Here is an 11,965-nt window from a genome sequence, read left to right as displayed (position 1 = left end):
TTCTTTATCTGTTAAAAAATTCAGGTGTCATTACTGTTGGGTACAGATGTGGTCACTTTTGTTTAGATATCTTAACACTGAGGAGTTGGATGATAACGTTTTTAGGAACTATCTTTTCCTAGGGCAAGCAGAGCACAGTTTATAAGGACCACCACACACACTACCTTGGTCATAGCCATCTATACTCCACAGGAATGTTGCTGTTGAATGCCCACCATATGAATGGCAGGGTCAGCGTGCAGGGGGCAGTAGAGGTAAAGGGATTATACCTGTCCACACTTGTAGTCACAGTACTTTAGAATCATAGAATTCCACCAAAGACACCTCTTACAATAGAAAGTATCTAACAGTGTCATCTCATCTAAATCTATCACCACCTAATGTTATAGATGGGAAAGGGAGATGATGGGAGGTAACAGATTTTCTTAAAGTCATATTGCTTTAGGTGATGATAAATTCCAGACTTTTCTGATTCTTGGACCAATGTTCTCGTAACCCCTCATGATTCATGTATAGAACCTGTGGAGAATGAAGTTACTTAAAAGTGCCCTTTGTGCACGGTCTCTGATAAAATATTTCTATTATGATTTGCCTAAATTGTCTCTTACACCCGAAATTACTTTTTAAAAATCCATGAAAAATCAAAGTTAAAAGTAGCAGACCATTAGTGTTATAAAACAACAGCTTTCCTAGTTTTCTTCTTACTAATAAACGTCCTGATTGGTGTTTGTTAAGTTGCGTCAGCTAGAGGTTAAAATAATTATTTAATTATTTTGCTAATATTCAAACAGATGGAAAATACTTGAAATATCTCAATTTTGTACTTAAAATAAATGCTTATAATGTGATATATTTTAGGTTATTAAGGACAATTTGTTGAATACTTATCGAGTCAGTGTTTGATGTGTCCTATTCTTTTAAAACAAGTCTATTGTAGCTCTCTCAACTCTCCTAACAGCTGGCTCCTATTCAACGTCAAAAATACAAATTTTAATAACTATTTCTAATGACATAGTAACTTAGAGAGATGGGGCATCCCTTTTTAGTTACTAAAAAAGGGTCTGTTTTGGTGCCAAACTACAGAAGGTGCAGTTTTGAAGACAGATTAGAAACTGAATACACCAAGGTAGCTGCTTGGGAAAACGAACAGCATATAATCTAATATCTTTAATTTTATGTACATGAATATAATGTATGTCAACTTTGTACATGAGATATAGTATTTAAACATTTTACTCAACAAACAAGAATTTACAATAGCAATATAACTGACTAGAGGACTATCCACTTAATAATACTTAGATTAGATCTGTAATAGGAAAAGAATAGTTTACAATCATAGAAACACTGACATTTAAAACAAGAATTTATAAAATAATTTATATATATCCTAGCATCTATAGAGAGGAATGATTTGCATTTGTGGGTGTGTGCAATGAATGGCATATTTTAAATTTTTAGGTAATAAAATAATTTAGAAGCAGTTCATGCAGTGGTCAAAGCAAGGAATGGCAAGTTCCTTTAAGAAGTCCTCTATCTTTGACACCAACCGGCGTAAGACATACACTACGTACCATGGGGCACGCTAGAACAAGTCTCCTTCAAGAGTTACTTATATAAACATCAATATACACACGTTGATATCCTTCCTTCCATAGTACAAGTACAGGTCACAACTTCTCTCAGCTGTGGGAGTAGTCAGTTTATACTTAAAGTGATTTAATGTCCCTCCTGGAGTTCTACATAATATATCTCTATAATAAGGTAACTAACAGAACTTTCTAGTTTTCACAACCTTACTCTGATACTTTACAGAGTGCCCCCCATGTCCTATGACATAAACATCCAGCAGGTAAGATTTGCCAGGCTGAAGACCTTTAATTGTTTCTGTGGTCACTGCTTTCTGCAGGTTTTGACTATGGAAATATTTACAGAGGACCTTTTCTGACTTCTTCCTGATATCTGGTCCTAGGCATTGGTTTTGCTCTCTTCTCTTCTGGTCTTCATTGTAGTTATCATCCACTTCTTTTTTGTAGATGCAAAACTTATTCCTTTCCTGAGTGCCTAGCCAAGCCACGGTGGCCGAGGAACAGGTACGGAGCTTGTCAAAGGCTTTGATTCTTGTGTCTTCAGGAAGAGAGGGAAATGACTGCTTAGTAGGCCTTGTGGTAGCTAGTATTTTCAACATAGATGCTCCTTTCTTGTTTCCTTTCAGTCGAATGAGGTATTTCGCTTTAGGTTTTCCTCTAAGCTGAAACTGCTGAATGCCTTCCACATTCTGAGACAGAAGAAGTTTCCCATCTCTTCTCACTTGGATTTGGACAGCATCCAGACACGAGTGAATAAAGAAGGTGACTTTTTGGTGAGAAGAGACTGGAGCAAACCGTAGAAACTTTGCTCCCTTCCTTTTAACAAATATATCTGTTACCTTCCCATCTTTTAGCTCAACTGTCTTCTGTTTGGCTTCTTCCTTGGTCCTGGCAAAGGTACCTACGTAAGCGGTGCTCATGTTGCTGTTGACGTTGACCACAAATACATCAAAGTAGTACTGCGTGTCGGGTTTCAGATCGGAGACGGTGAAGATGTTCTTGTTTCCTATGCAGATTTTCTGAATGTCAACCTTGGGCCTGGAGTAGACATGACGCCCCAGTTTTGGAAAAGGCTTTGCTTGGAAACTGCGTTCTTTACCTGAATTATCTGAAGGAAATCCAAAGTGGGCAAAGTCAAAGGGGCTGAAGTCCAGACCAGGTTTCGGTGCCATCATAAAAGCATCATCTGCACTCAGTTTTGCTTCTACTGCACAGAGACTTTTGAAATTGTGCTCTTTGTTGATGACCACGCAGTACTGAATGGGTTGTTTCAGCAAAGAGGCAGTGGGGCTTGGTTTCCAGGCCAAAGTGATTGTGGTGCGCCCCAGTGAGGTCACATCTACTCTGGGGTCATAGGGTAACTCAGGGTATGGCTGATCAGATTCTGGAGTTGTGGTGGCATATACTTTGAAATGTGTATCTTTCTCTGTTGAAAGAAGATCCAACTGATATAAACCGGATGGGGAACTAGAAGATATAAAATACTCAACATCATTGCCTTTGTAGGAGAATAACTCAGTGCCTTCCTCATTAATGATCTGCTGCTTCTGCTGCTCAAGAGGTTCCAGATCACCTAGAAGACACATGAGAAGCACAGGCTACTGTCAGGGCATACACTGTGGCTTGCCAGCCTTAAGTTATCCTTTTATCTTATTTCTTCTCCATTATGAAAATAGTACATGTTCATAAGTAAAAATATTTATAAATGTATTCAAGATAATATTTATTTTGACCATTATACATCATGCTCTTATATATGTGTAAGGCTTTTCTGAATTTCAATTATTTCTTCAGAGCAGAATCCAATTAGTAAAAATTTCAGGTCAGAGACTGTAAACTTTTGAGATATTATGAATCCTGACTGTCAATCTGCTTACCAAAAGAAATGTATCAGTTTGCATTTGGATGGCCAGTCATTTTGCTAATTTCACTACTGTTAGAAGGACTAGACAATCTGATTAAAATACAGAATATAAAGTACCAGTAAGAATGTTTGGCCGGGTGTCATGGCTCATGCCTGTTATCCTAGCACTTTGGGATGCTGAGGCTCTAAGATTACTTGAAGCTGAACCTGGACAACAAACAGAAACCCTGTCTCTACAAAAAATAAAGATACAAAAATTAGCTGGGCATAGTGGCACATGCTTGTGGTCCCAGCTACCTGGGAGGGTGAGGCAGGAGGATTGCTTATGCCCTGGAGTTCAAGGCTGCCGTGAGCTATGACTACACCACTATGCTCCAGCCTGGGCAACAGAGCAAGACCCTGTCTCAAAATAAAATAAAATAAGATGAAAATTTTAAAAAGAGTGTTTAAGGTTCAACGTATAGAACATGCACCCAGGAATAACATAGGAATAGTGTTAAAACTAAACTAATTTTTCCATATTTTGTTACTGTAGGTAGCAGATATCACACAGATACCAGTGTATAGATAAGTTTCCAGGGTTTGGTGAATGACTGGGTAGCTGCAGTGAGAAGAAACCTTTCCCAGTTTATCACTGCAGGTTGAAAGTGAGCTATACAGAATTTCATATTCCTAAACACAATCATCAAACGGATATATTAACATCAAGATTTGGCCAGGTGCAGTGGCTCACGCCAGTAATCAGCACTTTGGGAGGCTGAATCGCTTGAGCTCAGGAGTTGAGACCGGCCTAGGTAACACAGTGAAACCCTGTCTTTACAAAAAAAAAAAATTAGCTGGGCATAGTGGCATGCACCTCTGGTCCCAGCTACTTGGGAGGCTGAGGCAGGAGAATTGCTTAAGCCCAGGAGATGGAGGTTGCAATGAGCCGAGATTACACCACTGCACTCCTAAGCGGCAGAGCGAGACCCTGTCCCAGAAAAACAGGCCCATCAAGATTCGTTTTCTGTATCTTGGTCTCCTTACTCCCCAAACACACTTCCATAATTTTCCTAATTGTGATGTCTGCTCCTCTTTGTAACTACTATAGCTAGCCTTTGTAGCTATACATATACATAGCTATATATATGTATATGTATAGCTATATATACAGCTATATATATGTATATGTGTGTGTGTATATATAGAGAGAGATTATATATATGGTCTTCTGTAGGGCACCGTTGTCAAGCCTTCACCTTTAACCTATGATGCCCTTAAAGAGCTTTCAGGGTGTCATACAGACTCTTCTCATTTCCCTTTTATCTTATTATTTGCTCTCCATCATGTCTTCTTTAAATGCTTAGCCCATTCATCCTACTAACTTTGTTTTCATCTTGGCCTTTAACTACTACTAAATGCCTCTCTGCTTCTCTGTCGCCATCTCTTATTCCCTGGAGATCAGAGGTTCTTAACCTTGGCTGTATATTAGAATCACCTGGAGGGCCGTGCTAACAATCCCAAAGTTCGGACCTCACCCCGTGGCAATTAAATCAGCAGTTTTTAAAGCCTTATATGTGATTAGGATGTTTAGGCAAGATTGCAGACCACAGCCATAGAGGCTAGTCCAAACCTCTCCCCTTCTCCTCAAGCCATCAGTCCCCGTACCTGTCTCTCCTAACCTTTTGTCAGGATCAATGTCATCTGATGCCACCCTCCCACCTCCCTTATCTCTGTCTCATACCTTCAGCTTCACCTGTGCACCCATGCTGCTTTTTCTTACTAACACACAGAAGTTTGTATGTTTCACAAGCCTTAAAACCATCCATTCAAAGGTCCAGGGGCAGATCTATCCGCTGCTTACCTGAGCCTTCCCCACTTGTGTCCTCCGGAAGCTCCTGAAGGCTCAGCTTCCACTCCAAAGGTGCATCACAGGGCGTCACTGTGACTGATAATGGAGTATTGTCTTCTTCAACCACAAAGAAATACCTGTGGGAAAGTGGACCAGTTTAGACCGTGGTAACTCTTTCTAACATTTACAATCAAGACTTACCAGAGAAATAATTTGGTTTTAATTTTGTTTTCATTTTACAAATTTTATAAAATTTTCATAAAATGTCATTGTATTTTCTCTTAACAGAAAATAAAATCGGCTATTTGACACAAAACATGACACGGCATTAACTGTGGAAGTCCAACTGCCTCAAGGATCTGCAACCAGATTTATCATCAACAAATACAGTGTGAAATAAAAGACATTGAACTCAAAAGTATTTTGAGTTAAAAATCAACACTTACCTGTTGTGTGGTATTATTTAACACATGCCCTGCCATTGCAAAATGAATCACAACCAAGAAAATTTCCAGGTTTGATGCCCTAAAGGTGCTGTGCTTTCCATACATTTGGTGATAAATTTGTACGTTACCTTGAGGGCACTCTGACATAGTTACAACTATTTCAAAAGATCATTTTCACAGCAACCTAGTCCTAAAGTGTATGTTTGTCTCTGGCACTATAATGCTGTATTCACATTTTTACATTAGTGACTTTTATTCACAGCTTTACTATTTCATCTCTTTTTATTTGTCTGTTTTGAGACAGGCTTGCACTGTCTCCCAGGAAGGAGTGCAGTGGCGTGGTCATAGCTCCCTGCAGCCTCAAACTCCTGGGCTCAAATGATCCTCCCACCTCAGTTTCCTGAGTAGCTGTGTCTACAGGCGTATGCCACCATATCTGGCTGATTTTTAAATTTTTTGTACAGATGGGAGTCTCACTATGGTGCTCTGACTGGTCTCAAATTCTTGGCCTCCAGTGATCCTCCTGTCTCAGCCTCCCAAAGCACTGGGATTACAAGTGTGAGGCACCATGCCTGGCCCATTTCATATCTTTTTGAATGGCATTATCTAATCATCTTTTGAGAAATACTGCGTGAACCCGGGAGGCGGAGCTTGCAGTGAGCTGAGACCCGGCCACTGCACTCCAGCCTGGGCGACAGAGCGAGACTCCGTCTCAAAAAAAAAAAAAAAAAAAAAAAAAAAGTAAAGAACACTGTGTCAGTCAGTAGAAAGACACATTCCTCTATCACAGGTTTTCTGTTGAATTAAATAAGTTAATGATTTTAAAACAAAATTTAAAAAATCAAATGTTCTACTCTGTGCTTTCCCCTGAGCCTTTATTGTAATGCCTTAAAAAGAATAAAAATATTGCTTAACTATAGAAATACCATATATTCTTACTCCAAATGACTTAGACAGTTTCATTTAATTATCTTTCAAAACCTATAATCTTGCCAATGAGGAAACAGTGGTTTCGATTCTAGCAAGCCCAGAGTTGCTCACTGATTCCATGCAGAGAAAAACAGCCTTTGCCTCCTGTGGATTGAACCTCCTGGATATCTCTTGCCTTCCTATTCTCTCCATAACCCTGACCAACACTGACCGCCGAGCCTCCGACCACAGCCGTCTCCTCTGCTGGTTCCTTCTCACCTCCCTGAACTCTAATGTCGGGAGTGAACCACAGGACTGTGCTTGAACATCTCTTTTCTACCTATGCTCACTCCCTGTGTTACCTCATCCAGGCTCATACAATTAAGGAATTTTTCCCCAAAGCTAAAATCTAAAGCTCCGACAGGACTCTAAGCTGGAAATCACACAGTACATTTGCTTTTTTAGGAGATTCCTCTTGCTGCAGTTTTTGATTTGGAGTTGGTGAAAGTGGATGTATGGGAAACTACTCATTAATTCATCCAACAAACATTCCTTGAGAAGTCTTTGAGACTAAAGAAAAAGCATCCCTGAAGAAATGACTTTAAATGTGAGTTGGGGCAAAGGAGTTCTTTTCAGGCAGAGAAAACCACATCCCATAGATGGCAGGGTGGGTACGGTTCAGAAACTACAGAAGTCCTTTGAGGTTTGAGCACAGAGAGTTAAATGGGTAGTGACAGGACAAGAGACAGGTGAGGTAGGCAGAGGCCCTGTAACTACAGAGGTTTGTGACTCATACTCACATTTAAAGTTATTTCTTCAGGGATGCTTTTTCCAGCTCACTCTGGATCAGGTCCTCGTATGTATTCTCAGAATGTCCTATACTTTTTACTTTTGGGCACTTATTGTTACTTGTGACTATATAATTATATTATTATTTGATTAATGTCATTTTACTCACAAGGGCCCTGTTAGGGTTCATTTATCACGCTTTTGTGTTCCTAGCAATTAGCACAGATTTTTGCATGTATGTACTTGGTCAACATTTTAAAATATCTGAATTACTAAATGTGTAAATAAAACCTAAGAATCCTAACACCACACTTCTTGTTCTAGCCTGGTTCATATACCTAGAGTCTGCTTCTACCTGAAGACGTAGAATCTGAATTGAAATATAAGTACTTCCCCCCTCCACTGCCACCATTCCAAGATGCTTTTGGAGATGGAGAATGGCCGGGAGGCAGTTGGCAGTCAAATAAAGTGAAGATCCTATAAATGCAAAAGCAACTTATTCATAATACAGTAAAGTTAAACAATCATCTAGACAAAATAGATGATTGAATTGTTTACTGTATGGAAAGTTTAATGTACCATAAGCATTCCTGAACAGAGTGTCGGAAGGCTTAATTTTTAATGCAGTCTACTTTTTGTGAGTAGAATTTTGTCTCTTTGGCCAGATTGCATGGGAGTTATTAACCACATAAACACGATTGAACCTATCTATATTACAAAGAAATAGATACAACAATATAAGTAGATTGGCATCATGTGAGTAAAAGAGTGTTCAAAACTTCTTGTTTGATTTTAGGTTTTATGTGAATAGCAGAGCTAACTAACGGCACAGAAAAAAACAATGTCCAAGTTTGTCTATTACCTTCTGTTCTCATTTCACACAAGGAAGTAGTTTATTTCCCAAACTGTGTCTTAGTAACTTAAACATAGGTCATAGGTGACCTATTACAAATAAAACAATGCTTGCATTCCACAAGATAATCATTATGCATATAAAGCAGCAGGGAGTCCCTCTTAAGTCAACATTTTCATATGGAAGCACTTAGATTAGGAATAAATGATAATTTGAATATACTTAACAATTTGATGGTTGCACAATTCTACAGTTGCACAAAGCAACCGTACAAAAGAGTGACAATCAGAGATGACAGGACGTAATCTACATGTTCGAGATATTTACTGGCAAGTGAGGGACACAGAAACATAATAACTAAGGAAACACGGCCCCACATTATAGTGCCAAAGCTGAGGGATAATCACACCATGAGCCATTTAGCGTTTGAAATTTATGTACAAACATAAGAATAATTAATGCATTTGTTGTCTTTTTAAATTTACTGCTGTGAAACTTTATCTGGAATTTCTTTTTTAATTTGGAATATAAACAACATCTATGTGTGCTTATCACTGCATATTTCACACCCAGAAATGAAGTTTCTACTTGTAGCTATAATCCTTTATTAGTATAAGTCTGCTTTTACTAATGTATGTTAACATTTTTTCATATTGTGGATACCAAGGGCCTCAATAATTATTGGTGGAAAAAAGATAAAAATAAAGAATGAATAAAAGAAAGAAATAAAAATAGAAAATGTTTTATAATGTCTCATAATAAAAACATGGAGCTTTTCTTCAGAAGTGTAATCTCTAAAACAACTCTTAAAGGCAACTTATTTTTAAGAAACTGGAAGACTAAACAAGATGAACTATTTAATTAAGTGATTTGATTACATAATGTGGAATGCTGTATTTAAAGTATACTGCAAAGAAGGCAGTGCACAAGTGCATTTGGGAAATGAAAGTAATTTCTACAGAAAATTTTTGATTTGATTTCACTCACATGTAAATTTCAAAGGACAAAATAATATGAAAAGCCAAACGTGCTCGCAAGAACTCAGTTAATAGTTAAGAATAACTAGAAGTATGAGGACTGCTTTGTATGCCTTTTACTGTTTTCACAGACTCAATTTTAGTCAGGACCGAGACAGTAAGTTCCTTCAATGTAACCATCATTTCCTTTTCTGCCTTTACTCTCATGAATGTCATTTAAAGATTCAAAATTATTTTATATGTTATTGACAAGTCAGTTACTAGTCTAGTGTGGTCATGCAAACAAATAATTTCACTCGAGCAGTGCCGAAATGATATCCAAACAATAGTTCACTCTAGTTAATGTATTTTGACTAACCAGATGGAGATATGACTGGGCCATTAAATGGAAGGGGTTCAGACCACCTCCTTCCATGATTACTGTTAATGAAAACTGAAAAGATGACCAATGATCTGATATACCTCAATCTCTAGAAAATGGGTTATTAATGTTCTGAGACAGTTTAATCCTTTGGCATGTCACTGTATCCCAGGTTAGAAGGAAAAACTGGTTTTGAAATATAATTATCCAAAGATTAACTGTGTGTTCTAAACTTATAAAGGGAGAAAAGAGTTTGAGCACTATAAAGTAGGTAATTTTAAATGTAATTAATTTATAACATATTATTTATATTATTTATCTATTTTTTTAAAGGTCAAAACATTTAGAAACTTTATGTGAGCCTAATTTGTTGATGTTGGAGTAAAGGTAAATAAACAGTGTCAGTTTTTATGACTGTTTAGTTTGATTCTCTCAGAATCTGATAATATTTGTTGAAGAAATATTATACTCCTAAAACATGATGCATTAAGTGTGGTATCTCACGCCTGTAATCCCAACACTTTGGGATGCTGAGGCAGGAGGATCACTTGAGCTCAGGAGTTAGAGACCAGCTTGGGCAACATAGTGAGATCCCCATCTCTACTAAAAATTTTAAAAATTTGTGGGGCAAGGTGGCACACACCTACAGTCCCAGCTGTAGGTGTACTCATGAGGCTGAGGCGGGAGGATTGATTCATCCCGGGATGTTGAGGCTACAGTGACCCATGATCATGCTACTGCACTGGGCAGACAGAGACCTGGTCTCAAAAACAAAAACAAAACTTAATGCAAATTCTTGAAGAATTATACATATTCATGAAAATTGATTTCATTTTAATCCTACAGAATCCTTCTTAGAAATATCCTACTGTACTGAAAAGAAGAAAATAATCATTCCAAAATATAAGAAGTGCAAGCATTGCCTCCTCCACCCAAAAGGAGATGACAATCAGCAAGAATCAAACAGCCTTTATTTCATAATGAGAAGTTGCACTACCATTTTCCCCCTTACTTACAGAAAATCGGTAATACTCTTCATAGGGTGATATGTAAATTACCTAAACTAGGTCTAAAGGTTACTTTCTTTTTTGGAGGCATCCTTTGTGAGCTTTTTAATAAAGAAAATACTGCAGGGAGAGTACCTTTTAGGTGTATCTCTAAAGAGATAACTGCTAATTTCAGCTCCATCTGGAATTACTGACGAATCATGAAAAAATGCCTTGTCCCGGATCTGCATCTGAAAAAGTTCCTCATCCCGGGTGGGTAACTTCTGGGTCCTTGAGCTGAGTGGAAACAGAAGCCACAGCAGACACCAGTGGAGCAGCACCATCCTGAGGCAACAGAAATGACTGCTTTATAAGTTTTGCAGGCAGACACTCAGGCAAGTCACAGACTTTCTAAAGGGTTAACACTATTTTAGCTTTGATGGAAATTTAGGGACACATCACGTATTTTGGATACATGCACATGATCTTGAAGGCAACTTTACTACATTTTTTCTTCAAACGACTTCATGATGTTGAGAATAAATTCACTAGAATTTCAGACATTAAAAAGATTTTGAAATGAAAAGACTCTTGCTGCATTAACTTCTCTGGGTATTGAGAGAGAAAATCCTCACTTCATTACAGCAGAAGCCTATATGGACATTGTAGATAACATTGTATCAATGTCTCAAAGCTTGTATGAAAATAATCTCTTAAGGTCAGTTCTTCGAACTATTATAAAAGTTAAACCAATGGTTGGCTGGTATCACTGTTCAGCAGACAAGTTGCTAATTGCTGATACGGTTGAACTATTACATTCAACGTAAGTCAGAGACTCTCTAAGAACCAGAAAATTATCACTGCTCAATTATTTTTATTCTTCCCTAAAATCTGACTAGGGATTATACATATATAACTCTCTATATAGTATTATGCTTTTTCCAAGATCAAATTTTCTTAAGTCAGGGATTTATAAATCATAAAGTTCATCTCTCTCACAGATTAAGCAATTTATCCAGAATCACAAGATGAGTTATTTGTTGATGTCTAGTTGTTATCAGGTACCAGAATCTTCAACACAATGTTGACATATACACCTCTATCGTTTTAGAAAATGGGCTTGAACCCCTACTCACACATCAAGTCAGAAAGGTGTATATTTGGAACATTTGTCTTAACTTCCAGCAGAGTACTTTCACTAAGTTACGTTTTGGCATTTGTCACTGACTTTCATCAAAGATCTTCTAAGTAATGATGGATCATTCTGTACTGCATCGTTGTAGGGGTGTTGTCGAAGCCACTGTCTTCCACATGTCTTGATGTTCCCAACAGGAAGCCCCAGGTAGGCAAGTTCCTTGAC

At 37.9% G+C, this 11,965-nt stretch overlaps 1 protein-coding gene across 5 annotated transcripts in view; it reads right to left on the bottom strand.

Annotated features, from left to right (window-relative positions):
• Positions 1 to 1,152: 1,152 nt before the first annotated feature.
• Positions 1,153 to 11,965, bottom strand: part of LOC105486159 (neuron derived neurotrophic factor) — a 36,651-nt gene continuing 25,838 nt past the window's right edge. For all 5 annotated transcript variants that reach the window (XM_011748879.3, XM_011748882.3, XM_011748880.3 and 2 more), the window contains exons 2-4: positions 10,762 to 10,950; positions 5,297 to 5,421; positions 1,153 to 3,162 (exon numbers count right to left, since the gene is read on the bottom strand). In XM_011748879.3, coding sequence (XP_011747181.2) covers positions 1,769 to 3,162; positions 5,297 to 5,421; positions 10,762 to 10,950 — 1,708 coding nt within the window. In that variant the 3' untranslated portion in view covers positions 1,153 to 1,768. The remainder of the gene's footprint in view (positions 3,163 to 5,296; positions 5,422 to 10,761; positions 10,951 to 11,965) is intronic.

The sequence above is a fragment of the Macaca nemestrina genome, chromosome 3 (assembly GCF_043159975.1).
Source record: "Macaca nemestrina isolate mMacNem1 chromosome 3, mMacNem.hap1, whole genome shotgun sequence".
Taxonomy (NCBI): domain Eukaryota; kingdom Metazoa; phylum Chordata; class Mammalia; order Primates; family Cercopithecidae; genus Macaca; species Macaca nemestrina.
Note: the sequence above shows the minus strand (reverse complement) of the source record. Positions and strands in the feature narration are given on the sequence as shown.